At 36.3% G+C, this 26,920-nt stretch overlaps 1 protein-coding gene across 11 annotated transcripts in view; it reads left to right on the top strand.

The window, feature by feature from the left end:
* The window catches only part of HFM1 (helicase for meiosis 1), a 125,736-nt gene that overhangs the window by 30,318 nt on the left and 68,498 nt on the right, over positions 1 to 26,920 (top strand). For all 11 annotated transcript variants that reach the window (XR_010341225.1, XM_064372612.1, XM_064372617.1 and 8 more), the window contains 7 exons: positions 10,355 to 10,398; positions 10,502 to 10,603; positions 11,001 to 11,146; positions 11,361 to 11,455; positions 12,111 to 12,244; positions 15,538 to 15,585; positions 19,864 to 19,944. Coding sequence is in view for 10 of the 11 variants with exons in the window: in XM_064372612.1 (XP_064228682.1) it covers positions 10,355 to 10,398; positions 10,502 to 10,603; positions 11,001 to 11,146; positions 11,361 to 11,455; positions 12,111 to 12,244; positions 15,538 to 15,585; positions 19,864 to 19,944 (650 nt within the window). In the remaining variant the exon portion in view is untranslated. The remainder of the gene's footprint in view (positions 1 to 10,354; positions 10,399 to 10,501; positions 10,604 to 11,000; positions 11,147 to 11,360; positions 11,456 to 12,110; positions 12,245 to 15,537; positions 15,586 to 19,863; positions 19,945 to 26,920) is intronic.

The following is a 26,920-nucleotide window of genomic DNA, read 5'->3' as shown; positions in this document are numbered from 1 at the left end:
ACAATATTGATTCTTCCTATCCATGAACATGGAATGTTTCTCTATTTGTTTGTATCCTCTTTGAATTCTTTGAGCAGTGGTTTGTAGTTCCCCTTTAAAAGGTTCTTCACTTCTCTCATTAGCTGTATTCCTAGGTATTTTATTCTTTTTGTAGCAATTGTGAAGGCAAGTTCATTCACTGTTTGGCTCTCTGCTTGCCTGTTGTATAGGAATGCTAGAGATTTTTATACATTGATTTTGTATCCTGAGACTTTGCTGAAATTGCTTAATAGCTTAAGAAGCTTTTGGGCTGAGATGATGAGATTTTCTAAATATAGGATCATGTCATCTGCAAACAAAGATAATTTGACTTCCTCTCTTCTTATTTAAATACCATTTATTTCTTTCTCTTGCCTGATTGCCCTTGCCAGAACTTCCAATATTATGTTGAATAGGAGTGGTGGAGGAAGGCATCCTTGTCTTGTGCCAGTTTTCAAGGGGAATGATTCCAGTTTTTGCCCATTCAATATGATATTGGCTATGGATTTGTCATATATGGCTCTTATTATTTTGAGGTATGTTCCTTCAATACCTGGTTTGTTGAGAATTTTTAACATGAAGGAGTCTTGAATTTTATCAAAGGTCTTTTCTGCATCTATTGAGATAATAATGTCTTTAATTCTGTTTATGTGATGAATCACATTTATTGATTTGTGTGTGTTGAACCAACCTTGCATCCTGGGGATGAAGCCAACTTGATCATGGTGGGTAAGCTTTTTGATGTGCCACTGGATTCAGTTTGCCAGTATTTTTTGAGGCTTTCTGCATCAATGCTAATCAAGGATATTGGCCTGAAGTTTTCTCGTTTTGTTGTATCTCTTCCAGGTTTTGGTATCAGGATGATGCTGACCTCATAAATGAGTTAGGGAGGAGTCCCTTCTTCAATTTTTTGGAATAGTTTGAGTAGAAATGGTGCCAACTCTTCTTTGTACCTCTGGTAAAATTCAGCTGTGGATTTGTCTGGTCCTGGGCTTTTTTTGGTTGGTAAGCTAGTTATTACTGCCTTAATTCCAGAACTCATTATTAGTTTATTCAGGGATTCCGTTTTTTCCTGGTTCAGTCTTGGGAGGGTGTATGTGTCCAAGATTTTATTCATTTCTTCTAGATTTTCTAGTTTATGTGTGTAGAGATCTTTATGGCATTCTCTGATGGTCATTTGTATTTCTGTGGGGTCAGTGGTGATATCCCTTGTATCATTTCTGATTGTGTTTATTTGATCCTTCTCTCCTTTCTTCTTTATTAGTCTAGCTAATGGTTTATCTAGTGTATTAATTTTTTCAAAAAACGAGCCCCTGGATTTGATGATTTTTTGGAAGGATTTTTCATGCCTCTATCTCCTTCAGTTCAGCTCTGATCTTTGTTATTTCTTGTCTTCTGCTAGCTTTGGGGTTTCTTTGCTCTTGCTTCTCTAGTTCTTTTAGTTGAGATGTTAGGTTATTAACTTGAGATCGTCCTGGCTTTTTGATGGGGGCATTTAGTGCTATAAATTTCTTTCTTAATGCTGCTTTAACTGTGTTCCAGAGATTCTGGTACATTGTCTCTTTGTTTTTATTAGTTTCAAAGAACTTCTTGATATCTGCCTTAATTTCATTATTTACCCAAGAGTCATTCAGGAGCAGGTTGTTCAGTTTTCATGTAGTTGTGTAGTTTTGAGTGTATTTCTTAACCTTGAGTTCTAATTTGATTGCACTGTAGTCTCAGAGACTGTTTGTTATGATTTCCATTCTTTTGCATTTGCTGAGAAGTGTTTTACTTCCAATTATGTGATCAGTTTTAGGGTAGGTGCCATGTAACTATGAGAATAATGTATATTCTGTTGAATTTCAATGGAGAGTTCTGTAGCTATCTATCAGGTCGACTTCATCCAGAGCTGAGTTCAAGTCCTGAATATCTTTGTTAATTTTCTGTCTCATGATCTAATAGTGTCAATAGGCTGTTAAAGTCTCCATTATTATTGTGTTGGAGTCTGAGTCTCTTGGTAGATCACTAATAACTTGCTTTATGAATCTGGGTGCCCCTGTATTGGGTGCATATATATTTAGGATAGTTAGCTCTTCTTGTTGAATTGAACCTTTTACCATTATGTAATGCCCTTCTTTGTCTTTTCTGATCTTTATTGGTCTTTGTTGGTTTAAAGTCTATTTTGTCGTAAACCGGGATTGCAACCCCTGCTTTTTTCTGTTTTCCATTTGCTTGATAAGTTTTCCTTCATCCCTTTATTTTGAGTCTGTGTGTGTCTTTGCATGTGAGGTGGATCTCTTGAAGACAGAATAACAGTGGTTCTTGGCTCTTTGTCTAGCTTACCATCCTGTGCCTTTTAATTGGGACATTTAGCCCATTTACAATTTGAGTTACAATTAGTATTGTTGTGTGTGAATTTGATCCTGTCATCATGATACTAGCTGGTTATTTTGCAGATTTGTTCATGTGGTTGCTTCACAGTATCACTGGTCTGTGTACTTCAGTGTGTTTTTGTAGTGGCTGGTAATGGCTTTTCTTTCCATATTTAGTGCTTCCTTCAGGAACTCTTGCAAGGCAGGCCTGTTGTTGACAAATTCCCTCTGCATTTGCTTCTATGAAAAGAACCTTATTTCTCCTTTACTTTTGAAGTTTAGTGTTTGGCCAGATATGAAATTCTGGGTTGGAAATTCTTTTCTTTAAGAATGTTGAATATTGGCCCCCAATCTCTGCTGGCTTGTAGGTTTTCTGCTGAGAGGTTTGCTGTTAGTCTGATGAGTTTCCCTTTGTAGGTAACCTGACTTTCTCTGGCTGCCCTTAACATTTTTCTTTGATTTTAACATTGAAGAATCTGACAATTATGTCTCTTGGGGTTTATCTTTGTGTGGAGTATGTTACTTGGGTTCTCTGGATTTCCTGAATTTGCATGTTGGTCTGTCTTGCTAGATTGGGGAAGTTCTCCTGGAAGTTCTCTTGAAGTGTGCTTTCCAATGTGGTTTCATTCTCTCCATTTCTTTCAGATACCAATCAGTTGTAGTTTGGTCTCTTTACTTAATCCCATATTTCTTGGAGGTTTTGTTCATTCTTTTTCAGAAAGATAATCTTCTAGCCCAGAGATTCTTTCCTTTACTTGGTCTATTCTGCTATTGATACTTGTTATTTGCATTGTGAAGTTCTCATGTTGTGCTTCTCAGCTCCATCAGATCAGTTATGTTTCTCTCTAAACTGGCTGTTCTGGCTATCAGCTCCTGTATTGTTTTATCATGATTCTTACCATTTTTGCATTGGGTTGTAACATGCTCCTTTAGCTCAGTGAAGTTTGTTATTACCTACCTTCTGTAGCCTACTTCTGCCAATTCAGCCGTCTCAGTCTCAGCTTAGTTCTGTGCCCTTGCTGGAGAGGTGTTGCAGTCATTTGGAGAAGAGACACTATGACTTTTGGAGTTTTCAACCTTTGATCTTTGAGGTTGCTGACCTATGAATGAGGTTTTCTTGGAGGTCTTTTTTGTTGATGTTCTTGTTTTCTGTTTGTTTGTTTTGCTTTTAACAGGCCTGTAGGACTGCTGTAGTTTGCTGGAGGTCTGCTCCAAACCCTAGTTGCCTCAGTTTCTCCTTTCCCTGGTAGTATCACCAGTGAAGGCTGAGAAACAGCCAAGATGACAGCCAGCTACTTCCTCTAGAAGCTCCATTGCAGGGGAGTACTGACCTGTTGCCAGTCTATCTGTACCCGTAGGAGGTGGCTGGAAATCAGTTGGAATGTCTCACCCAGTCAGTGGAATGGGATCAGGGACCTGCCCAAAGAAGCAGTCTGACTGCTTTTTGGTAGAGCAGGTGTGCAGCATTGTGGGGGACCCTTCCTTGTCTGGACCACCTGTATTCTCCAAAACTGGCAGGCTGGAGCAGCTGAATCAACCAAAGCACAGAGATGGTGGCTGCTCCTGCCCACGGGAACTCAGACCCATCTCTGGTGGACTACAACCCACTGCCATTGGCTGGCTGGGATTCCAAGCCAGTAGATCTTAACTTGCAAGGTGCCATGGAAGTGGTGCCCACAGAATGCTGTTTCTTGGCTTCCTGGATTCAGCCCCCTTCCTAGAGATATGTACCAATGGATTTCTTGTCTTACTAGGGATCCTGTGGCCAGAGTGTGTAAAACTCCTGGATCTCCGTGTGTGCCTGAATGTCTGCTCTCTCAAGACTCCACATAGCTCTGTGTATCAGACCCAAGACCCTGGTGGCATGGGCACACTAGGGGATCTCCTTATCCATGGACTGCAAGGATCTGTGGGAGAAGCATGGTTTCTCGAGTGGGGTTGTACCATCACTCATTGGTTCCCTTGGCTGAGGATGGTGGTTCCTTTGGCTCTATGCCGCCCCCGGGTGGTCCATAATGCCCCCCACCCCCAATGCTTTTCTTCATTATCCATCAGTTGTGTTTGCCTAGTCAGTCCCGATGTGAGAATTTGGATATTTCAGTTAAATGTGCTGAATTCACTCACCCCTTTTCATTCCTCTCTGTGAGTGTTGTAGGCTGCAGCTACTTTTAATAGGCTATCTTGGATGGATCAACTTTTATGTTTTCTTTGGAGAAATGTTCTTTCAGATCATTTGCTGACTTTTCAATTGGCTTTTTAATGCTGTTTATTTGTAAGAGTTCTTTATAAATTTTGGATATTAACCCCTTATCAGATATGTGGTTTCCAAATTTATTTTTCTAGTCCATAGATTGTCTTTTTATTTGGATAATTGCTTCCTTTGCTTTGCAGAAGCTTTTTACTTTGATGTATTCCCATTTATTTATTTTTGCTTTTGGTATGATATCCCAAAATTTCATCGCCAAGGCCAGTATTGAGGTGCTTTGCCCCTATGTTCTCTTCTAGGAGTTTTGTGATTTCAGGTCTTATATTTAGATCTTTTGTCAATTTTTGAGTTGATTTTTGTGTATGGTATAAGATAAGGGTACAGTTTTATTCTTTTGCAGATGGAAATTATTTTTCCAGCCTCATTGTGGAAGAAACTATTGTTTTCCCATTTTTCTTGGTGCCCTGATGGAAAAACTAGTTGACTGTATATGTTTGGACTTATTTCTGGGCTCTCTATTCTGTTCCATTTGTCTATGTTTCTGTTATTATTCAAGTGTTATATTGTTTTAGTTAGTCTAGCTTTGTAGTATAATTTTTTTTTTTTTTTGAGATGGAGTCTTGTGCTATCACCCAGGCTGTAGTGCAGTGGCGCAATCTCAGTTCACTGCAACCTCTGCCTCCCAGGTTCAAGCGATTCTCCTGTCCCAGCCTCTCGAGTAACTGATAATACAGGTGTGTGTCATCATGTTTGGCTAATTTTTTTGTATTTTTGGTAGAGACGGGGTTTCACCATGTTAGCCAGGATGGTCTTGATCTCCTGACTTGATAATCTGCCCGCCTCAGCCTCTCAAAGTGCTAAGATTACAGGTGTAAGCCACCATGCCCAGCCTGTCGTGTAATTTAAAATCAGAAAGTGTACCTCCAACTTTCTTTTCCTTCTCAGTTTTGCTGTTGCTATTCAGGGTTTATTTTAAGTCCATACTAATTTTATGATTTTTTTTTCTATTTCTGTGAAGGATGCCATTGGAATTTTGATAGGGATTTTATTGAATCTGTACTGCTTTGGGTAGTGTGAACATTTTAACAATATTAATTCTTTTAATCCATGAGCACAGGATATCTTTCCATTTATTTTTGTCTTCAATTTCTGTCACCATTGTGTTATAGCTTTCAGTGTACTTTACCTCCTTAATTAAACTTATTCCCAAGCATTTTATTTTTTGATGGTATTATAAACGGGATTGTCTTCTAGATTTCTTTTTCAGCTAGATTATTTGTATTTAAAAATGCCACTAGTCTCTGTATGTTGATTTTGAATCCTCGAACTTTACTGAATTATTACTTCTAACAGTTTTTAAAATGAGTCTTTGAGTTTTTTTACATGTAAGATAATGTTATCTGCAAATAAAGATAATTTTACTTTTTCCTTTCGAATTTGAATTCCTTTTTTTTTCTTGTCTGATTGGTCTTACCAGCACTTCCAGTACTATGTTGAGTAGAAGTGGTGAAAGTGGGCATCCTTGCCTTGTGCTGTATCTTAGTGGAAAAGCTTTCAGTTGTTCCCCATTGATTATGATGTTGGCTGTGGGTTTTTCATAAATGGGCTTTGTTATGTTAGTTGAGAAGTTTTCCTTATATGCCTGCATGTTAAAAGATTATATCAAGAAAGGATGTTGAACTTGTCAAATGCTTTTTCTGCACCAATTGAGATGATCTTGTGTTTTTTATCTTTTCATTTATAATGTGATATTTCACAGTAGTTGATTTGCATGTATTAAACCAGCCTTGCTTGCCAGGAATAAATCCACTTGGCCGTGATGTATAATCTTTTTTGATATGTTGTTGAATTAAATTTGCTTATATTCTTTTGAGAACTTTTCTATCAATGTTCATCAGAGATACTGGCCTATAGTTTTCTTGCAGTGTCTTTATGTGGCCTAGGTATCAAAGTGATAGTAGCCTCAAAAAATATGTTTGGAAGTATTCCCTCTAGCTCTTTTTTTTTTTGGAATAGTTTATGAAGTATTAGTAGTAATTCTTCTTTGAATATTTGGTAGAATTCAATTGTGATGCCATTTGGTTCTGGGCTTTTCCTTGTTGAAAGATTTTCATTACTACTTCAGTCTCATTATGTGTTATTGGTTTGTTTAAGCTTTGTATTTCTTCCTGATTCAAATAGCAGGTTATATTTTCCTAGGAGTTTATCCATTTCCTATAGGTTATTCAATTTGTTGGTATTAATTCATAATACTCCCTTATGATCTTTTAAATTCCTGAAGCATCTGTTGTAATTTCTCCAGTTTCATTTTTTATTTTCTTTATTTGTGTCTGTGTCTTTTTTTTTTTTTCTTAGTCTAGTGAGGGGTTTATTTTATTTTTTCAGAGAACCAAGTTGGTTTTATTGATCAATTTCTATGTTTTTTTGATTGTTTTTCTCTCTCTCTGATTTATTTCTGTTCTGATCTTTACTATTTCCTTTCTTCTGCTAACTTTACATTTAGTTTGTTCTTTTGCTAGCTCCTTTGTTATAATGTTAGGCTGTTTATTTAGGATCTTGTTTTTTAATGTAGACACTCGCTGCTTAAAAAAATTCTTCTCAAGTTCAAGACCAGCCTGACCAACATGGGGAAACCCCATCTCTACTAAAAACACAAAATTAACTGGGCATGGTGGTGCATGCCTGTAATCTCAGCTACTGGGGAGGCTGAGGCAGGAGAATCAGTGAGGCAGGAGAATTCAGTGAGCTGAGATCACATCATTGCACTCCAGCCTGGGCAACAAGAGTGAAAAAAAAATTCTCTTATAATCACTTTTGTTGCATCTCATAGGTTTTGGCATGTTGTCTTTCCATTGTTACTTGTGTCAAGATATTTTTAAATTTCCCTTTTGGTTTCTTTGACCCATTAATTGTTTAGGAGCATGTTGTTTAATTTCCACAGATTTCTGATTGTTTTCAAGATTTTTCCTGTTACTGTTTTCTAGTTTCATATTGTTGTGGTCAGAAATGATACTACATATGATTTCAATCATCTTGAATTTAGACTAATTAAAAATAGTTAAGTTTAGTTTTGTGGCTTAATATATGATTTGTCCGGTAGAATGTTTCATATGCACTAGAGAAGCATATACATTCTGCTGCTATTGAATGCAAAGTTCTGTATTTATCTGTTAGGTCCATTTGACTAAAAGTACAGTTCAAGTTCAGCATTTCTTTGTTACCTTTCTGTCTGCTTAATCTATCATTATTGAAAGTGGGATATTGAAGATCCCTACTATTATTGTATTGCACACGCTCTCTCTCTCTCTCTCTCTCTTTCTTCGTGTCCTTTAATGATGTTTTATATATTTTGGTGCTTCAGTGTTGGGTGGTTATATATTTATAATTCCTATGTGCTCTTGATGAAGTGACCCCTTTATTATTAAATGATGACCTTCTTTGCCTCTTGTAACAGTTTTTGACTTGAAGTCTATTTTATCTTATGTAAGAATAGCCACCCTGCTCTCTTTTGGTTACTATTTACATAGAATGTTTTCTTCTACCCCTTCACTTTCAGCCTATGTCCTTATAGCTAAGATGGATGGATCTGTGGTAGGCAGCATATAGTTAGTTCTTGTTTTTGTTTCTTTTCTATCAATTTAGACACTATGTCTTGACTGGAGAATTTGATTCATTTACCTTCAGGGCTATTATTGATAGATAAGGACTTACTCCTGCCATTTTAATTGTTTTCCAGTTTGGTAGATCTGTTGTTCCTTTCTTCCTTTTGTTGTGTAAGTTTGTGATTTGTCATTTTTCTGTAGTGCTGAGCTTTGATTCCTTTCCTTTCTCATTTGTATCTCCTGTAGCTTTTTGCTTTGCAGTTACCACAAGGCTTACATAAAATATCTTATAGTTATAATAGACTATTTTAACCTGATAACAACTGAACCTCAGTCACATACAAATACTTTAGATTTTTGCCCTTCTCCTATAATTATGTTTGTTGACACAGTTTACATCTTTTTATATTCAGTATTCCTTAACAATTCATCGTAGCTCTATTTTTAACCATTTTGGCTTTTCACCTTCATATTAGAGATTTGAAAGACTTACACACCACCATTACGGTAGTTGCACATTCTTAATTTGACTATGTATTTACTTCTACCAGTGTGTTTTATGCTTTTATATGTTTTCATAATACTGATTATTATTCTTTTGTCTCTAGTAGAATAACTGCTTTAATCATTTCTTACAAGGCAGGTCTGTTAGTGAATTTCCTCAGCTTTTATTTATGTGGCAGAGACTTTATTTCTCCTCATTTCTGATGAACAGCTTTTCTTTATATGGTCGTGTTGACTGGCAATACTGTCTTCTTTTAGGACTTCAAATATATCATCTCATTCTCTCCTGGCCTGCAAGGTGTCTGCTGAGAAATCCACTGATATTCTAATGGAGATTCCCCTATAAATCACTTGACACTTTTCTCTTACTGCTTTTAAAATTCTCTTTTTGTCTTTGACTTTTGATATTTTGATTATAATGTGCCTCAATGAGGACCTTTTTGGGTTTGAACATGTTTGGGGATTTTGAGATTCATGGAACTGGATGTCCATATCTCTCCCAAGACTTGGGAAGTTTTCAGCAATTATTTTGTTAATTGCTGAACTTTCTATGCCTTTTCCTTATTCTTCTCCTTCTGGAACCCCCATAATGTGAATACTTGTTTGTTTAATGGTGTCCCATAAGTCCTGTAGGCTTTCTTCACTCTTTTTTATTCTTTTCTTTTTTTTCCTCTGACTAGGCTATTTCAGAAACCTAACTTTATTTCACAGATTCTTTCTTCTGCTTGTTCTGGTGTGCTGTTGAAGCTCTCTGTTTTTTATTTCATTAATTTAATTCTTTAGCTCCAAGATTTCTGTTCGGTTCTTTTTGAATGACTTTCCTTTGCAGATAATGAATTGTTTTCCTGATTTCATTGGGCTGTATATTTGTATTCTCTTGTATCTCATTGAGTTTCCTTAGGATCATTACTTTGAATTCCTTTTTAGGCAATTTACAAATTTCTGGCTTTTTTGGAATCAGTTACTGGAGAATTATTGTGTTCCTTTGTGGTTGTGTTTCCTGTGCGCGCGCGCGTGTGTGTGTGTGTGTGTGTGTGTGTTTTCCATGTTTCCTGTGTCTCTGTATTGATATCTGCACAACTAGTAGAATAATAACTCTTTCAAATTTATAGAGATGCACTTTCCTTTAGTCAGTCTGGTCAAAATGTAGTTAGTTGTTCTTTCATTGTTTTGCTCCTTTTTTGGGGGGTAGGATGAGCATTAGGCATCTCTAGTTGATCATCTTGCTTCCTCCTAACCTAGTTTTCTTAAATGCCATGTCTCACAGCACTGCAAACAACTATTGTTTAATACCATTTTGTTTTGTTTTGTTTTTGGCTTACTTACTAGTGATATAGTAGTTTTAGAAATTGTTACTTTCTACAGAATTTTTTTAGGGAAATTATGAGAGTAGACATATCTGACTCAAATCACCAATTATGTTTTTTTCTTATGGAAAGTGAGTTTTCCAAATTCTTGGTTTAAAATTGAGCTTTAATATTACAGCTGATAAGTTTAGGGACTTTTGAATATGAAACAGATATTTTCTATTTCTTAAAGATAGTTTTCAGATATTGATATTGAGAAAGTTTTTTGATATCTCTTAAGTTTTAAAATAATTAATAAAAACATTTCAGAGTTCTCTAATGTTATTAGGAGTAACCCAATAATTTTATGGTATTTTAAAATAGGTTACAGAAGTATGCATATTCCGTAAGAGATTCAAAACTGAGAGGTAGGTTTAGAGATAATTTTTGAATAGCATTTTCACCTATAGATAAAAGGTGACAATTATTGATAAAATATTAATAGTAACAGGTGATACATTTCTGTTGCAGATATCTTAAAAGATGGTGCTGCATATCATCATGCTGGTATGGAGCTGTCAGATAGAAAAGTAGTTGAGGGAGCTTTTAGTGTTGGAGATTTACCAGTTCTTTGTAAGTAAAACATATTTTTTGTGGATACTACAGAATATTTTGGAAAATTATTTCTAAGAGGAAAAAAAAAGCTCAAGTATACTGCTTGTTTCTGCTTTTCTTCTGATAATCTAAAATTAAGTGGTTACCTATGCATGTAGATACTACAGTAAATTCTCTGGCAGTATTTAGTTGTTTATCATATTATTGAACATAGTGTAATTTGAAAAACAATAATTTAATAGGTTTTTGGATTTAAGGTGTGTTACTATTTTAACTTGTAATGTTCTTTTTTCTTTTCTAAATTTCTTACATATGAGTTTTTATTACATTTATAAGAATGTCTTTTATATAAAAAAAGTCTTCCTAAAGCAGTAAAATTAAATGGATTGAAATTACTTGTCTTAATCTGATGCAGTTACTACCAGTACTTTAGCTATGGGAGTAAATTTGCCTGCTCACCTAGTAGTTATAAAATCTACAGTGCATTATGCTGGAGGACTGTTTCAAGAGTACAGTGAAACAGATATTCTACAAATGATTGGTAGAGCTGGTCGACCTCAAGTAAGTGACAATAACTTTGCTTTTTATACTTAAAAACGTGATAAAAACAAAAAGCCATTTTTGGTATTTTTTGATTAGCATGTCATAATTATATCAGGCTTAAAAGTAATATTAGTGAGAGACTATTTAATATAAAATGAAAGTCTTGAGTTATTGCAGTGGACTGGTACCAAGATGTGCTCTTCTTCACTAAATTTATCTGTTTTTTCCCCAGTTTGACACTACAGCCACTGCAGTTATCATGACTCGATTAAGTACAAGAGACAAGTACATTCAGATGTTAGCTTGTAGAGACACTGTAGAAAGCAGGTAATATAGAAAATTTTCCAAAAAGATACTGATGCTAATATAGCTTATTTTATTTCCTTTTAAAATATCAAAAGAAAATTTGGTTTGGAGATTTTTTTTAAGGCCATCTTCTGGAAAGTTTTCAACAATTTAACTAGAAAGTTTATATATTTTTTTAAAAGGTAGTAGTTTTATTCAGTGGTATTTCTTGGCAAGCATGTATTCTTGTTTATAACAAACCCTAATTTGTAATAAAGCTTTAGTAATTATTATTATATTATAACATATATGAAATTATATAAATATAATTACTAATTTGTAATAGAGGAGAAATATCATTTTCACATCTGATTTTAATTTAATAATTGAGGCAATCCAGGACCTATTAGTAAGGTATTTAATGTATTCTCTTTTGGAGAAAGTAGGATATAATTTACGCTTTAACTTTTGTTAAAGTAATAGTCTGTCTTCTATAGCCATAGAGTAGAGAGATATATCTGAAGCCTTTTTAAAAGTTGAACTGACTTTTTAAGGTTTTCTTTTACATTTTCGGAAATTAAGTTATATTTCATGAGTTAGTAAAGTAGCAATGGCTATATTATATATTATTAGCGTTGAAAAGTTAGAGTTATGGCATTGAAATGCATATTGTAATGCAAAGTGTTTTTTTCATTAGTTTGCACAGACATCTTATTGAGCATTTAAATGCAGAAATAGTACTGCATACCATCACGGATGTGAATATTGCTTTGGAATGGATACGATCAACTTTGCTTTATATCAGAGCCTTGAAAAATCCGTCTCATTATGGTTTGTTACTTTGACTTGGAAAAGTAGTAATTTTTTCAAGCCAGCTAGGCCTGTATTTATATTAATAAGTTACAGAATAGATAGATTACAGAAACTAATAGAAAATAAAAATGAAAGGTAACAACAGTCCCAAATACATTTAGAGACAATAGTAGGCAAACTGAGAAATTTTTATCTGTTTTACTTCTAGTGTTTCAATAAGGTTTGAAATCAGCAACATTAAAAATAAACCTAGTAGAAAAAAATACAGTTCTGATAAAAATAACAGAAATGAATAAATCATTGAAAATAAGTTAAAGTTACAAAAAGTTTTGAATTTTGTCTGTATTTGGTGTTCAACTAACTTATTCTGAGTTTATGACTGTTTAGTTTTTAATTTATAAGAAATGAAAGTATATAGTACTATTTTTGCTGCTGCAATTTTCATCTTGCTTCTAAAGGTAACCCACATCTGGTTATGTGGCTACCAGAAGGTTTTTTCATGTGTTATAGGTTATAAAATAACCTATACCTGGGGTTGTTGAGTACCAGATTAAAGCCTAACTCATTACAGTATCATTCTAATGCATGAGGTTCAAAACTTTCAGATCTCAAAGAGTAATTAATATAAGCCTATATTAAAAGAATATCTGTATAAATATTCATATCACTTGAAAATTTATATTTCAACTAGGTAATGCATTTACTTAGCTCAGAAATCATAAAGTAAAGGAATATATACAGCTAAAAGTCTTCCATGAGTATTCCCACCCACACAGTTGTTCAATTCCCATATCTCCCCTTTCCCTCCCCTAGTTCTGTAATCATTAGTATACCCTTTTTTGTATAATATTTTTTTGTATATAAAAGTAAATAAGAAAATGTAATTTTATTTTCCCACCTTTTAAACACAACTGGTGGCATACTGTATTAGTTTTCTATTGCTTTGTAACAAATTACCCCAAAACAAGTCATCTAGAAACAACCAGAATTTATTATCTCACACAGCTTATGTGGGTGAGGAATCTGGGAGTGTCTTAAGTGGCTCTGGGTCAGAGGCTCTCTTCAGATTGCAACAAGATGTCAGCTAGGGCTACAGTCATCTGAAGCCTTTCCTGGGGCTTGAAGGTTCACTTCTAAGTTGTCTCACTCGCAGAGCTATAGGTTAGAGGCCTCAGTTTCACAGCTGTTGGCAGGCCTCAGTCTTTTGCCAGGTGGATCTTTCCTCATAGCATAGCAGCTGACCTTCCTCAGGATGAATGACCCAAGAGAGAAAGAGAGAGGGAGAGACAGAGAGACAGGGACAGAGACAGACTAAATCAGAAGCAGCAGTACCTTTTTATAACTTTGTCTCTGAAGTCACACATCATTACTTCTGCTTTATTCTGTTTTTTAGAAGCAACTCAACTGAGTCCTGATCATATGAAGGCAAGAGGGATTAAGTTCATCTCTTAGAGGGCAGAGTATCAAATAATTTGTGGAAAAAAAATTTTTTTTTGAGACAGTCTCGCTTTGTAGCCCAGGCTGGAGTGCAGTGGCACAATCTCGGCTCACTGCGACATCCGCCTCTCAGGTTCAAGCAGGTCTCTGCCTTACCCTTCTGAGTAACTGGGAATACAGGCATGTGCCACCACGCCTGGCTAATTTTTTGCATTTTTAGCAGAGGTGGGGCTTTGCCATGTTGACCAGGCTGGTCTCGAACTCTTGATCTCAAGTGATCCACATGCCTCGGCCTCCCAAAGTGCTAGGATTACAGTCATGAGCCACTGCACCTGACCTTGTGGGCATATTTTTTTAAACCTCCGTTATTTTAGTCTTCTGCGTATTCATTTTTTCTTAGTATGTCTTGAAAGCTTTTTTGAGACAGGCTGTTGCTCTGTTGCCCAGGCTGAAGTACAATGGTGTGATCACAGCTTACTGCAGCTTCAACCTTCTAGGCTCAAGTGATCTTCTCACTGCAGCCTCCTGAATAGCTGGTACTACAGGCACATGCCAGCACACTTGGCTAACTTTTAAAAAAAAAATTGTAGAGGCAGGGTCTCCCTGTGCTGCTCAGGCTGGTCTGGAACTCCTGGGCTCAAATGATCCTCCTGGCTTACCCTGACCCAAAGTGCTGGGATTGTATCTGTAAGCCACCATGCCTGGCTGGAAGCTTTTTTTAATAGCTAAATAATATTCCACTTACTTATGTATCGCCCATTTAAATGATCCCCAATTGATGGACATTTATAGTTTTTCTAATTGTTTGCTATTACAAACAATGCAGCAAAAAATCCCTGCATTTTTTACATGTATGAATCTATCTATATGATAAATCTCTAGAAATGAAATTCCTGTGTCAAAGGATATTTGCATTTATAAATTTGATACCTGTTGCTAAATTGCTACTTTAGTAGTTTATATACCTACCAGCAGTGTTCAAAAATGCATATTTTGTTTCTCCAGCCTTTCCTTCAGGGTGTATACTTGTGTATTTTTATCAATATTATATATGAATATTGATTTCATGTTTTAATTTTCATTTCTTCTTTTTCATAGTTACTTTATTTTCTGTAGTTACTTTTTTGTATTGAGAGATGACTTACAGTAAACTGCACAAATATGAGGTATACAGGTCAGGGAAGTTAAGTATATGTGTGTATACACACATGTAACAACAGCCCAGATTAAGATATAGAACATTTTCTAGATATTCCCTTATGCTCCTTCTCTGTCAGTTTTTGCCCCCAGAAGTAAATGCTGTTCTGACTTACATACCATAGGCTAGCTTTATCTATTCTTTAATGTCATATAAATGGAAAATATTTCATTAGATTTATTTAAATCTTTTGACGAAAGGAAATTATTAATTTTAAATAATCTTGCTGTGAACATTGTTATATATGTTTTTGGATACATATGTATACATGTATCTGTGGGTATGTGCCTAGGAGTGAAGTTATTGTGTTAAAGGGTATGTTTAGTTTCAACTTTAGGAGTAGCACAAAATGGTTGTATTACCAAACATGTTTTCATTGGAACATTCATGTTATAATGAAAGTTCATTAGAACATGTTAATCACTTGACAGATATTTGTTATATGTAAAACATTTGGGAATTTATTCCATACCATTGTTGTTAAAATATGATATTCCTGTTTGCTATTTCTATGGATAATTAAGCCTTGTTTGAACTCACTAAGCTGAAATTTTTTTTTTCTTATGTATGATTTAATTAGACTACTCTTCTCTAGTTAACGGGGGTATAAACTGAGCCTGTAAAGATGAATTAAATTCATTCTATTTTACTCTTTGTAAATTTTCATGACATTCAGGTTTTGCATCTGGATTGAATAAAGATGGAATTGAAGCAAAATTACAAGGTTAGTTGCATTTCATTCTAAAAATTAGATTGTATATATTTTAGTGAAAAAGCTCAGTTATTGTGAAAGTAAGAATATGCTTTTGTAAATCATTTTTTAAGAAGAAAACTTGCATGCAGAAAAATAATGAGAACTATTTCTTTTTTACACATAAATAAAGCTTGGCATATGTACTTTTTTGCTGAATTAATGAATTTATTAATTCTGTCAGAGCATCTTGTTTTGTATAAAATGTTAACTTAGTTTATTTGGTTTTCATTTCTAACATGACCCTGGTCTTTGAAAATGTGCCTACAGATAATACAATCTGTATTTTTTTCTTTTTTCTTTTTTTTTAAGAGACAATCTTACTCTGTCACCCAAGATGGAATGTAGTGGTGTGATCATAGCTCATTGTAACCTTGAACTCCTGAGCTCAAATGTTCCTCCTGCCACAGCCTCCTGAGTAGCTGGGACTATAGGCATGGGCTACCACAACTGGCTAATTTTGTATTTTTTGTAGAAAGCAGGTCTCACTGTGTTTCCCAGCCTGGTCTCAAGTGATCCTCCCATGTCTGCCTCCCAAAGCACTGAGATTATAGGTGTGAGCGACTATGCCCAACATGTATTTTTTCTTTTCTACTTAATTGAAAAATATAAGCCTAGACTGATTATGGGCTTCATATTCCAACCTGTGCCAAAGATATATTCCTACTTAATCTCAGCTTTGTTATTCAGTTAATCACCTGGTGTTTTTTACTTATTTTTAAAAGTATCAAAATATTGGGCTGGGCGCGATGACTGACGCCTGTAATCCCAGCACTTTGGGAGGCTGAGGCGGGTAGATCACGAGGTCAAGAGATCGAGACCATCCTGGTCAACATGGTGAAACCCCATCTCTACTAAAAATACGAAAAATTAGCTGGGCATGGTGGCGCTTGCCTGTAATCCCAGCTACTCAGGAGGCTGAGGCAGGAGAATTGCCTGAACCCAGGAGGCGGAGGTTGCGGTGAACCAAGATTGCGCCATTGCACTCCAGCCTGGGTAACAAGAGCTAAACTCCATCTCAAAAAAAAAAAAAATCAGAATATTGTTAGGCATTTATTTGGATTAGAAATTGCTACCTTTTCATTGTGTTGAGACTCTCTCTTTAGTAAAAGAAAAAATGTTAGATCCACTAAAAATATTTAGCCAATTTAAATTTATTCTCTACTTGGATATACATGTATGGCAAATAAAAATGCGGAGATAAAGATGAAGCAGTAAAATTGTCTTGCTTAAAGAATAAATATGTTGTTAAAACATGGTCATGGCCAGGTGCACTGGCTCACACCTGTAATTCTAGCACTTTTGGAGGCTGAGGTGGGTGTATCACAAGGTCAGGAGTTCAAGACCAGCCTGACCAATATGGTGAAACCTCGTCTCTACTAAAAATACAAAAATTAGCTGGACATGGCGGCATGTGCCTGTAGTCCCAGCTACTCAGGAGGCTGAGGCAGGATAATTGATGGAACCTGGGAGGTGGAGGTTGCAATGAGCCAAGATCATGCCACTGCACTCCAGCCTGGGTGACAGAGGAAGACTCTGTCTCAAAAACAAAAAACCATGTCATAACCAATAGCATATATTCATAATGCTGCTGTATTCATGTTGAAATACAGGTTATAAAATAGTTATTTTATAGGTATTGTGTTATTTTAAAGGTATTGATTAATTTTGTAATGGAATTTTTTAAATGAAATATATTTTGAAAATAGTGATCGAATACACTCAAGCAATTAGACATTTCAAGAGATATACTGCTATATTTGAATAACTTTAATGTTTTATCTTTTATTAAATTAGCAGAATCACAGTTCATATTTGCCTTATCTTCAGTCATTATAGGGTTAGCAGAGTTTTGCCTTTTAAACAAGAATAGCTAAATATAACTGAATATTAAGGTTTTGGTATTGTAGGAGAGAAAAAAGTAACATCTTTTTCTCATTCATTGCAAGGTTCACAGCTGACACTCTTGTAACAAGACAGATAACAAAAGAAAAGCATAACAAATTTATATAATCAAAGTTGTATATGACATGGGAGCCTTCAGAAATTAAGACCCAAAGACCCAGGGAAAACTGTATTTCTATGGCAAGTTTGATGGAAAAAAAAAAAGGATAGTTGTCAGGAAACATGACTGGACAAAAAGGGTATTATCTAATGTTAATAAACTGGGAGGAACTTATCAAGGCCTATTTGTTCAGATTCTTATTGGCCTCTCTGTGTAGCATTCTTTCTTTCTGGGTATGAGACAGGACCATCCCATACCCTGGAACTAGGGTCTTAGACTTTTAGACAAGGTAGGTCAGAGAATTCCTTTATGACCATGCTTCACACAGAAAGGCAGGGAAAGGTCAGAGTGACCTTTTTGTTTCTGAGGTCCTCTCAGTCTCCCTCTTTTATTCTACTCTCACAAGATTGGCCTCTTTCTATGCCTTAAATACACCAAGCTTGTTTCCACATCAGGTCCTTTGCACACTTTGTTCCTTATTTTTGGAACACTGCTTGCATATTTTACATGGTGTGCACCTTCATTTTATTCAGATCTCTGTTCAAATATTAACTTCTTAGAGAGGTCTTCCTGTAGTATCTTATTTACATCCACCTTTACTGAGAGGAAGACAGAATGATTCTATAATGTTATTATTGTTTTCTTTGTTTTTAGAAAAGGTAATATGTTTATTTTGACAATTAGGGTGAGGATAGCCTTACTCTATATTAGAAAATATATCGCATTTATGAGAAATACATATAGGTTAGGCATGGTGGTTCATGACTGTAATCCCTTTGGGAGGCCAAGGTGGGCAGATCCCTTGAGCTCAGGAGTTTGAGACCAGCCTGGACAACATAGGGAGATCCCACCTCTACAAAAAGTTTTTTTTAAAAAATTAACTGGGTGTGATGGTACATGCCTGTAGTTCCAGCTACTCAGGAGACTGAGGTGGGAAGATTGCTTGGGCCTAGGAGATTGAGGCTACAGTGAGCTGTGATCATGCCACTGTATTTTAGCCTGGGTAACAGAGTGAGACCCTGTCAAAAAAGAAAGAAAGAAAGAAGCTTTAGTTAAAAGATTTTAATACTCTACACAATCATTCTATATTGGTTCTTTCTCAGCCTTATGTTTCTTTATAGTATACGTGAAACTTTATTATTTATTTGTATGTTGATTGCTTTCTTCTGTAAAATTTAAGTTCTAAAAAAGAAGAACCTTATCTTGTTAACTACTGTAAACATAGAGCTTAGAATCATGCTCAGCATAGAATAAAGTAAGCATTTTTCATTGACTTACCGAGTCATGGGTAATGAACTGATTTAATAGTGGATAATTAAGAAAATTAGAAAAGACTTCAAAATCTTTACTTAATCAAACACTTAACACCATCAAGCTGTCTGAACAGTGTTGTTTACACTACAGTATTTTCCAAAGAACTCTGAGGGCATTTTTGTGAGTGGCTGCTTGATTTAGGATTGAACTATTATAGTATTCCCAGTGTCTGCTCCGAACTGTCTTATATCTCCTGGACTGTAGCATGAGGCAGGGAAGGAACTGTAAGCAGCGGATTACTACAATTGCTCTGATCCCCATCAATAGTGAGCGTGAACTAGCATTGCTTCCTGTCAGAGAAACAAAAGTAAACACCTAAAAGCATCATTTAAAACAGTTTGAAGTTGTTGCTTCAAGAAAGTGGCAAACAGGGAAGAGGGGAAGAACTGGTGATTTTTGGAATAATCTTTGCAGAACTATTTGACTTCTTATACTTTGTGCACATATTAATATGTCTTTGATCGAAGTTTCAAGACAAAAGAAAAAGAAAACCACTGCCTTAATGGAAGGCAGATAGCAAAGTGGTTACTTAGACCTGCAGCAAGTTTCTTAGCCTCTATTCTTTAGTTTCCTAACCTGTATATGAAAATATCAGTGTCTACCTTATTGTGATGTTTTGAGAATTAAATTAATACATGTGTATATTTAAATATTCCAAGTTTTAAGTGTTATTTCTACCTACTGAATGTTATTTTTATTACATGTATTCTTGTTACTATTAGAAAATGTTTTTAACATACTAGTTAAATTTTTAAATTTTTTAAATTTAAATTTTTTAATTTAAATTAGGGACTATGATTTATTTAAGTAGGGATCATGGTTCTTCTAGAACAATTACATGGTAATAACACAACTTTAGCATATTTAATAAGTCATTTTGCCCTACTTCCCTATTTTACTAAAATTAAAATGTGTTTTCTATAATTAAACAGAATTATGTTTGAAGAATCTGAATGATTTATCATCCCTGGACTTAATAAAGATGGATGAAGGTGTTAATTTCAAACCAACTGGTAATTTCCTATCATTGTTAGTAAATTTAGCAATTATTTACTTAAAACTAAATTAATAATTTGTTTTACTAAAATTTAAATGATAAAACTAAATCGTGATCTCAGTTCTCAACAGTGTAGCATCATTATTAGCCATAAGGCATGATAAATTTAACCAAGTCCTGTTTGTAAAAGTATAAAGGCACACAGAATTGTCTTCACTGATTCTTGTGACTTTTGGCAGAGGAATGAAATGCTTGAATCTTTGGGTGGCTTTAAACCTGTTATAACTATTATAGATATACTTTTATTGGTATGCTTTTATATGCTTTTTTATATTCTTAAATATTCAACCATTGATAATCTGGTGGTTAGGCGTCTGTAAGGTTAGGAAGAATATCTTTTCCTTCTACTTATCTTATGTTCATTGACTGGGATTTCTATAACAAAAGATATTAACAAGAGAAAAGCATACAAATTTATTTAATATGTTTTATGTTACATGGGAGCCTTTATAAGGAAATGAAAAGCCAAATAAATGGTTAAACCTGAATATTTTTATGCCAGGTGTGATGGAGAAATACAATAGGACAAAGGGGATATAAACTATGCGTAATACATTTGGGGAAATTTAGCAAAGCCTGTTCATTCACATTCCTCTCTGTGTCTATGGAGATAAAGATGCTCCATTCCTTAGGTATAGGAAGGGCACCTCTCACATGAGGGTCTTATGACTTGCTTCAGGGGAAAGCCAGAAAAATTCTTCTTGTACATGCTGTTTCTCAAATTCTTAAAGCTTAAAATATTCAGTATGCCAAGATGCCACATTTTGGGGTAGCATGTCCTGAGCCCTGTCACTCTATGTTCTGTTTAGAGTATAATAGAAGAGGAAAAGGATGTTTTGTGGTTTTTAGCATTCATGATTAGAAGTTTTTGGAGAAAATAACTTTGTTATTCCAATTTATCTTTTTAAGTAAAGGTAATTTATTGTTTGAAAGTTGGGTAATAGGAATTCGTCTTTGAATTCAGAATCTATCTGTTAACATTTGGCATGTACTGTTCATTTTTAATGCATTTTTTACTTACTTGCAACCATACTATAGAAATATATGATTTTGTAACATGTTAAAATTTATATTAATATAAGGGTAAGTTTTAAAACTATTTGCTGCCCTGACTCTCAGCCCTACATTAATAACATTTTTTCTCCTTCTTCCTTGGTCCTTACTCTGATAAGCCTAATTTTATTTGTGAGAATTGTCTTCTGTGTGTTCTAAGACACTTCACTAGAGGGGGCATAAGAATCACTAAGGCTTCTTCATCTGTTTTTATATACTTTGATTCTTATCAAGAATCTTATTCCCACTGTCACTTCTTTCTTATGGTACTTCTTGAATCCACTGATACCATTCTTTCTGTCTTTAAACATACCCAGTAATGGAATTGCTGAGTTGAATGGTAGTTCCATTTAAAGTTCTTTGACAAAAATCTTCAAAATACTTTCCACAATGACTGTACTAATTTACATTCACACCAGCACTATGTAAGCATTCCCTTTTCTCCATAGCCTCACCAACATCTATTATTTTTTGACTTTTTAATAGTAACAGCCATTCTGACTGGTGTGAGATGATATATCATTGTAGTTTTGATTTGCATTTCACTAGTGATTAGTAATAAACATTTTTTCATATGCTTGTTGGCCATGTGTATGTCTTCTTTGAGTAATGTCTGTCCTTTGCCCATTTTAAAAGTAGAGTTGTTTGTATTTTGCTTATTAAGTTCGTTATAGATTCTGGACATTCGACCTTTTGTCAGATGCACAGTTTGCAAATAGTTTTTCCTATTCTGTGGGTTGTCTCTTTACTCTGTTGATAGTTTCTTCTGCTGTTCAGAACTCTTTAGTTTAATTAAATTTCATTCAACAATTTTTGTTTTTATTCAAATTGCTTTTGGAGTCTTTGTCATGAAGTCTTGCCAAGACCTATGTCCAGAATGCTATTTCCTAGGTTTTTTCTAGGGTTTTTTTTTTTTTTTTAATCATTTTAGGTTTTACATTTAAGTCTTTAATCCATCTTGAGTTTATTTTTGTATATGATGAAAGGAAGGGGTCCAGTTTTAATCTTCTGCATATGACCAGCCAGTTATCCCAGCGTTGTTTATTAAATAGAAATCCTTTCCCCTTTTGCTAGTTTTTGTTGACTTTGTCAATGATCAGAGGGTTGTAGGTGTGTGGCTTTATTTCTGGGTTCTCTAACCTGCTCCATTGGTCTGTGTATATGTTTATATAGTACCATGCTGTTTTGGTAATGTGTTCTTGTAGTATATTTTGAAGTGGGGTAGTGTGATGCCACTGTCAGTGGGGTGTTGAAGTCTCTCAGCATTATTCTGTGGGTATCTAAGTCTCTTTGTAGGTGTCTAAAAACTTGTTTTATGAATCTGGATGTTCTAGTATTAGGTGCATATATATTTAGGATAGTTTAATCTTCTTGTTGTGTTGAACTTTTCATCATTGTCAGGGTCCTTTGTCCTTTTGGTATAAAGTCTGTCTTGTCTGAAATTAGAATAGCAACCTTTGTTTTTTTTTTTTCCACCCCATTTGCTTGGTAGATTTTTCTCCATCCCTTTACTTTAAGTCTGTGGGTGTCACTGCATTTGAGATGGGTCTCTTGAAAACAACATACAGTTGGGCTTTGCTTCTTTATCCAACTTGTCACTCTGCACCTTTTAAGTGGGGTATTATAGTCTGTTTATATTCAAGGTTAATATTGATATGTGTAGATTTGTCATTGTGTTGTTATGTAGACATATTATGTAGTTGCTTTATAGTGTCAATAGTCTAGATACTTAGGTGTGTCTCTGTGGTGGCCATTAATGATCTTTCATTTCTATGTTTAGGATTATTAAGGACCTCTCATAAGGCAGGTCTGGTGCTAGCTTATCTGAAAGGGATTTTGTTTCTCCTTCATTGATGAAGCTTACTTTTGCTGGATATGAAATTTTTGGTTGCAGTTTCTTTTCTTTAAGAATGTGAAGGCTGGACATGGTTGCTTATACCTGTAATCCTAGCACTTTTGGGAGGCCGAGGCAGGAGGATTACTTGAGCCCAGGAGTTTGAGACCAATCTGAGCAATATAGTGACACCTTGCCCCTGCAAAAAATTTTTAAAAATTAGGTGAGCATGACAGCATGTGCTTGTAGTCCCAGCTACTTAGGATACTGAGGTGGCAGGATCACTTGAGCCTGGGTGGAGGAGGTTGCAGTGAGCCAAGATTGCACCACTGGCATCCATCCTGGGTGACAGAACAAGACCCTGTCTCAAAAAAAAGAAAGAAAAGAAAAGAAAAGGAAACATTGCTTAATACAGGCCCCCAAACTCCTCTGCCATGTAGGATTTTTGCTGAAAGATCTGCTTTTAGCTTTATGTGTTTCCCTTTGTAGGTAACCTACCCCTCTGTCTAGCTGCCCTTAATATTTTTTCTTTCCAGTTGACGTTGGAAAATCTGATAACTGTGTCTTGGGGGATGGCTATTCTATATAGTATCTTACTGGGGCTCTCTGAATTTTCTGAATTCGAATGTTGACCCCTCTAGCAAGGTTGGAGAAATTTTTTGGACAGTATCCTCAATTATGTTTTCCAAGTTTCTTGCTCCCTCTCTCTCTCCCTCTCTTTCTGGGTTACTGATGAGCTTTAAATTTTTTTTTTTTTTTTTTTTTACATAATCCCATATTTCTTGGAGGTTTTGATCATTCTCTTTCATTATTTTTTCTGTATTTTTATCTGACTGAGTAGATTTGAAGACCTAAGTTTTGAGCTCTGAGATTCTTTCCTCAGCTTGGTTGATTCTGCTGTTAATACTTCCAATTGTATTTCGAGATTCTTGCAGTGAGTTTTTCAGCTCTATCAGATCAGTTTAGTTCTTTCTTAAAATGACTATTTTGTCTTTCACCTTTTGATCATTTTACTGGATTCCTTAGATTTCTTGAATTGGGTTTCAACTTTCTGCTGAACCTTGATGATCTTCATTGCCATCCAGGTTCTGAATTCTAGGTCTGTCATTTCAGCCATTTCAGCCTGGTTAAGAACCATTGCTGGGGAGCTGTGTGGTTGTTTGAAAGAAAGACAACACTCTGGTATTTTGAGTTGCCAGAGTTCTTGGTTTCTGGCAAGAACGTCAGCCCAGACGGATGAATTGTTTTTCCTCTGTCTGGGTTCCTTTAATATTTGAAGTTGCTGTCCTTCAAATGGGGCTTTTTCTTTTATATTCCTTGATGCCATTGAGGTTTACTATGGCGTAAGTTGGGTTTAGTTGACTGGCTTTGTTTCTGGATGATTTCAGAGGACTCAGGCTCAGCTCAGTGCTCCTGGGCTACATGCTGTAACTGTGGGGGACTGGGACCAGACTCATCGCTTTGCTTGCTGGCCTCTTGAGGTTTAGCACCTGCTGCACTGGAGGGTTTGAGGTGTTCCTGGTTCACTGGCAACCATACTTCAATGGGGCAGTGGCAGAAGAGTTTGCACTCATGTGTACATGCCAACAGTGGCTGAGTAGTAGCATGGTGAGGTCTGGGCATGTGCACCAGTGGTGGTGGCACAGCAGGGTCCATGTTTGCAGTGTATTGGCAGTGGCAAGACAGCAGCATAGTGGGGTTCACATGTACCGGTGGTTCACTGATGGGGATGGGGGTGGAGCTCTGGTGCCAAGGCCATGCACCATGTGCATACTAGGAAAAGCAGTGTGGGAAAGCCATAGTTGAGTACATGCCAGCAGAGTGGCTGGGGGAGGATGCAGTGCAGACAGGTGTGCGCTGGCAAAGCAGTGTGAGGAGGCTATTGGTGGGTGCACATTGGCAGGGTCCGTCTAATGGTAAGATGGCATCTGCTGGCCAAGGAGCTATGTTGGTGGCCACTAGGAAGTGCCCCAGTTGGGCATCTGGGGCCACACTGCAAGTGACCTTGGCCGTGGAGGGACCCCAGAGGAGTCTGGCAGACAGGGGGCACTCAGATAAGACTGGCCCCATCATGTGGGCAAGACTCTCCTGCTCTGTCCAGGTCCAACAGTCAATGAAGGCCAAAGCCACTTAGAGGAACACAGCAGGTCTTGGGGAGATTGGTGTTCCTGACTGTACTCCACTGTAGCCATTCCTGTGCCAAACCTTTTGGGCTCTATACAGGGTAGAGTCCTGTTCCTGCCACTTTTCCAGGCAGTTCTCTTTGCCAACTTAAATATCTGTGGGGGTCATGAGGTCTTCTGCAGCTAAGATTCCAGAGGTCAATGGCAAGAGTGGGCGACTCCTCACCTGTTTAACTCACCCCTTCCCAAGGAGCCACTGGGGGCTGAGAATGAGTCATGGTGCTTGGCAGCCCAGTGCAGTGTTCCCAGCTTCTACCCAGGGTCTGTGTACTCCCTCCAACCACCCTCAATGCCTTCCTTCTGAAGATCTGCTTAGAGTGTGCCGGTCTTCCCGATGGTCTGGTCTTTTGGTGGAAGATGCTCTTCCTGGCTGCGTCTAGTCAACCATCTTGGTTCCCTTCCTTCTTTCTCAGTTCCTGGAGGATGGAAGTCTGAGTTAAGTGTGCTGACATGGTCAGATTCTGTTGAGGGTTATCTTCCTTTGCACACAGTCACTATCTTGCTGTGAGCTCACATGATTTCTTATTTGTACATCTAATTTCTTGGCTTTTCTGGTGTTCTAGAGTTCTCCCTATGGATCTCCTAATATCTGCAGGCCACAGAATGACAGAGGCTGCAGCCAAGTCACCCGAGGCCTCCCAGAAAAAAGGGGATACAACACTGGAGATGGGTCTCTGAGCTTGGTGCACACACAAAGTCCCTGCCAAATTGTGGAAGATGCTGCATGGTGCTGAGTTTGTAATTTGTTAGCGTGTTATTAAGGTAGATGTAATGTTCTTACATAGTATTTCTAATTACTTTATTTTTATGACTTATTGTTTCTTCATATTACTAATACTTTCTTTTTTCTCTTTGAGTTTATTTTTTATATATCTGTTTTTAGTTTGTGTGTTCCTATAATTCTGCTTCATATAGTTTTTGCTTTTTAGGTTGTAATTATAATACTCAAGTATCTTAAGTATTTTCATCTGTATGTTTGAATTGAGGTTTTTGCCTGTTTTACCAGGTAATGTATACTGAGAAAAGGGCTCAAAAGACCAATTTTTTCTTCCCTTAACTTTTATGTTAAAGTTCTGGTACATGTGCAGGATGTGCAGGTTTGTTACAGGTAAACATGTGTCGTGGTGGTTTGCTGCACAGATCATCCCATCACCTAGTTATCAAGCCCAGCCTCCATTAACTATTCTTCCTGATGTTCTCCTTCCCCTTGCCCTCCCCAGCAGGTCCCAGGGTGTGTTGTTCCCCCCAATGTGTCTACATGTTCTCATTGTTCAGCTCCTGTTAGTGAGAATATGCAGTGCTTGATTTTCTGTTCCTGTGTTAGTTTGCTGAGGATAGCAACTTCCAGCTCCATCCATGTTCCTGCAAAGGACACGATCTCATTCCTTTTCATGGCTGCATAATATTCCATGTGTATATGTACCACATTTTCTTTATCCAGTTTATCATTGATGGGCATTTAGGTTGATTCCACGTCTTTGATATTGGGAATAGTGCTGCAGTGAACATATATATGCATGTATCTTTATAAAAGAATGATTTATATTCATTTGGGTATATACCCAGTAATGGGATTGCTGTGTCAAATGGTATTTCTAGGTCTTTTGAGAAGACCTAGGAAGAATCGCCACACTGTCTTCCACAATGGTTGAACTTATTTACACTCCCACCAACAGTGTAGAAGTATTCCTTATAATTTGCAACCTTGCCAGCCTCTGTTGTTTAATTTCTAATGCGAATTTAAGAAAGATTAACCTTCTGAAGATAGATGGTAACTGCAAGAGGCTGGAATGGTCATTAAACTGGGATGCAGATCTTACCTCTTTGAAGGATAGGGATAGAGGGAAAGAAGAAAGGAAGAG

Source organism: Aotus nancymaae, unplaced genomic scaffold, assembly GCF_030222135.1.
Source record: "Aotus nancymaae isolate 86718 unplaced genomic scaffold, 86718_ANA_hifiasm-v0.15.2.pri h1tg000007l, whole genome shotgun sequence".
Classification (NCBI taxonomy): domain Eukaryota; kingdom Metazoa; phylum Chordata; class Mammalia; order Primates; family Aotidae; genus Aotus; species Aotus nancymaae.
Note: the sequence above shows the minus strand (reverse complement) of the source record. Positions and strands in the feature narration are given on the sequence as shown.